At 48.5% G+C, this 1,674-nt stretch overlaps 2 protein-coding genes across 3 annotated transcripts in view; one reads left to right on the plus strand and one right to left on the minus strand.

Moving 5' to 3' along the window:
- Nucleotides 1-1,667, minus strand: part of LOC102251334 (chromosome unknown open reading frame, human C20orf96) — a 26,066-nt gene extending 24,399 nt beyond the window's left edge. Inside the window, exon 1 of one of the 2 annotated variants that reach the window (XM_005874771.2) lies at nucleotides 1,161-1,667. The gene's annotated coding sequence lies outside the window, so the exon portion shown is untranslated. The remainder of the gene's footprint in view (nucleotides 1-1,160) is intronic. The other variant, XM_014546555.1, reaches the window with a different exon arrangement.
- The window catches only part of ZCCHC3 (zinc finger, CCHC domain containing 3), a 3,078-nt gene continuing 3,005 nt past the window's right edge, over nucleotides 1,602-1,674 (plus strand). Inside the window, exon 1 of the mRNA XM_014546547.1 lies at nucleotides 1,602-1,649. Coding sequence (XP_014402033.1) covers nucleotides 1,602-1,649 — 48 coding nt within the window. The remainder of the gene's footprint in view (nucleotides 1,650-1,674) is intronic.

Consider the following 1,674-nt stretch of genomic DNA (forward strand, 5'->3'; position numbering starts at 1 on the left):
GATGTGCCCACAACCAAGGTACATGCCCTTAGCCGGAATCAAACCTGGGACCTTTCAGTCCGCAGGCCGACGCTCCATCCACTGAGCCAAACCAATTAGGGCTATCTATATATTTTTTAAGAGAGACATTGCAGAAAAACATTTCCTCGTCTGCTACTAGATACTGTCATATCTGTGTGGCATTCCCAGAATTGTGGAACTGTGAGGGGAGTTAACTAAATGGTGGAATGGAAGAGGGGAAAGTGTAGGGGACCTGTTCCTTGATAGCATCGTTGAGGCATTAAATTAACCAATCCTGGAAAACCCACTGTGGAATGATCAATGATTCTTATCATTGATGCTTCTCTCTCTCTTTCCCTCGCCTTTCCTCTGAAATTAATAAAAATATTTTTTCTAAAAATTTTTAAATATATTTTTTATTTCAGAGAGGAAAGAAGAGGGAGAGATAGAAACATCAATGATGAGAGAGAATCATTGATCTGCTGCCTCCTGCACACCTCCGACTGGGGATCGAGCCCGCAACCGGGCATGTGCCCTTGTCCGGATTCGAACCTGGGATCCTTCAGTCCACAGGCCAAAGCTCTATCCACCAAGCCAAACCGGCTAGGGCTGAAAATGTATTTTAAAAAACTTTAAAAAAAATAAAAAACCCACCGTGGATCAAGGTCTTTAACACACGTTATCTCCTCGCACTCCCACATGCCTCCTCTGACAGCAGATATAATATCCCTTTGTGGAGGAGAAGCAAATTGGAGCTATGAAAACTGAAGTCACTGGCCCCGGGGACAAGGCTGAGATGTGAAGCTCTCAGATTGCAACGCGGGTCTCCCCGACTCCACATCCGCCTTTCCTTTCACTGAGGTGGGAAAGGTCACGGAAGCACCCTGAAATGTACAGATACGCAGAAGAAAGACAAACCTGACAAAAAGATCATGCTAAACCCGTCCCCTCCATCCCCCAAAGGTTATCAACGTTTCCAAAACACCGGTTGAGATGGACGAGAGAGGAAGATCCTGCCCAGTGCTAACTTCAGCCCCGAATCTGTGTTAAGATTGTTTCCTGGAGTCGGATGCAAATAGTCTTTGATCCACAACGTCAGACACAAGGCGGTTTAATAAATAAATATGAGCCACCTGTTTATAATTAGGAGCCCCCATTACCTCTGCCGCTGGGCCACATAATTTATCCCCACGTCCACGCCGCTCTGTCCCGGAAAAGGGTAAAGGCAGCGTTTTGTTTTGGACGATTCCACGTGGCACGGCTTGCGCTGCGCTTAGAACGGGCCTGGGCGCTGCGCTCGGGCGCTCAGTGTATCATCCTTATCATGCATGGGCCGGAGATCTTTTTTTAAAGTGATGCCGTATAACTTACTTGAAAAATATTACTATGAAAAAATAAGGACGGGTGGATAGAGGGGTCGTGTGCTAGGGGTGCAGTGCAGTAAAATTTAATGCCAGACAGTTAAAACAGTCCAAAGGCAAAACGTTCGCAGTAAGATGCAACTTTCTGTGTTTGAAAATGTTCCCGACCCAGCGCGGAAAACCATCGCGTGGCCGTCCGCTCCGCTGCGGGGGGCGGGAGGCTGAGTTTCGCTCCGTCCGATGGAAAAGGATCCTCCGCCTGCCCCGCCTTCGGGGAGCGCGGCCGGAGTGACATCGCCGCGGGCCGCTTGCG

The sequence above is a fragment of the Myotis brandtii genome, unplaced genomic scaffold (genome assembly GCF_000412655.1).
Source record: "Myotis brandtii unplaced genomic scaffold, ASM41265v1 scaffold450, whole genome shotgun sequence".
NCBI lineage: Eukaryota > Metazoa > Chordata > Mammalia > Chiroptera > Vespertilionidae > Myotis > Myotis brandtii.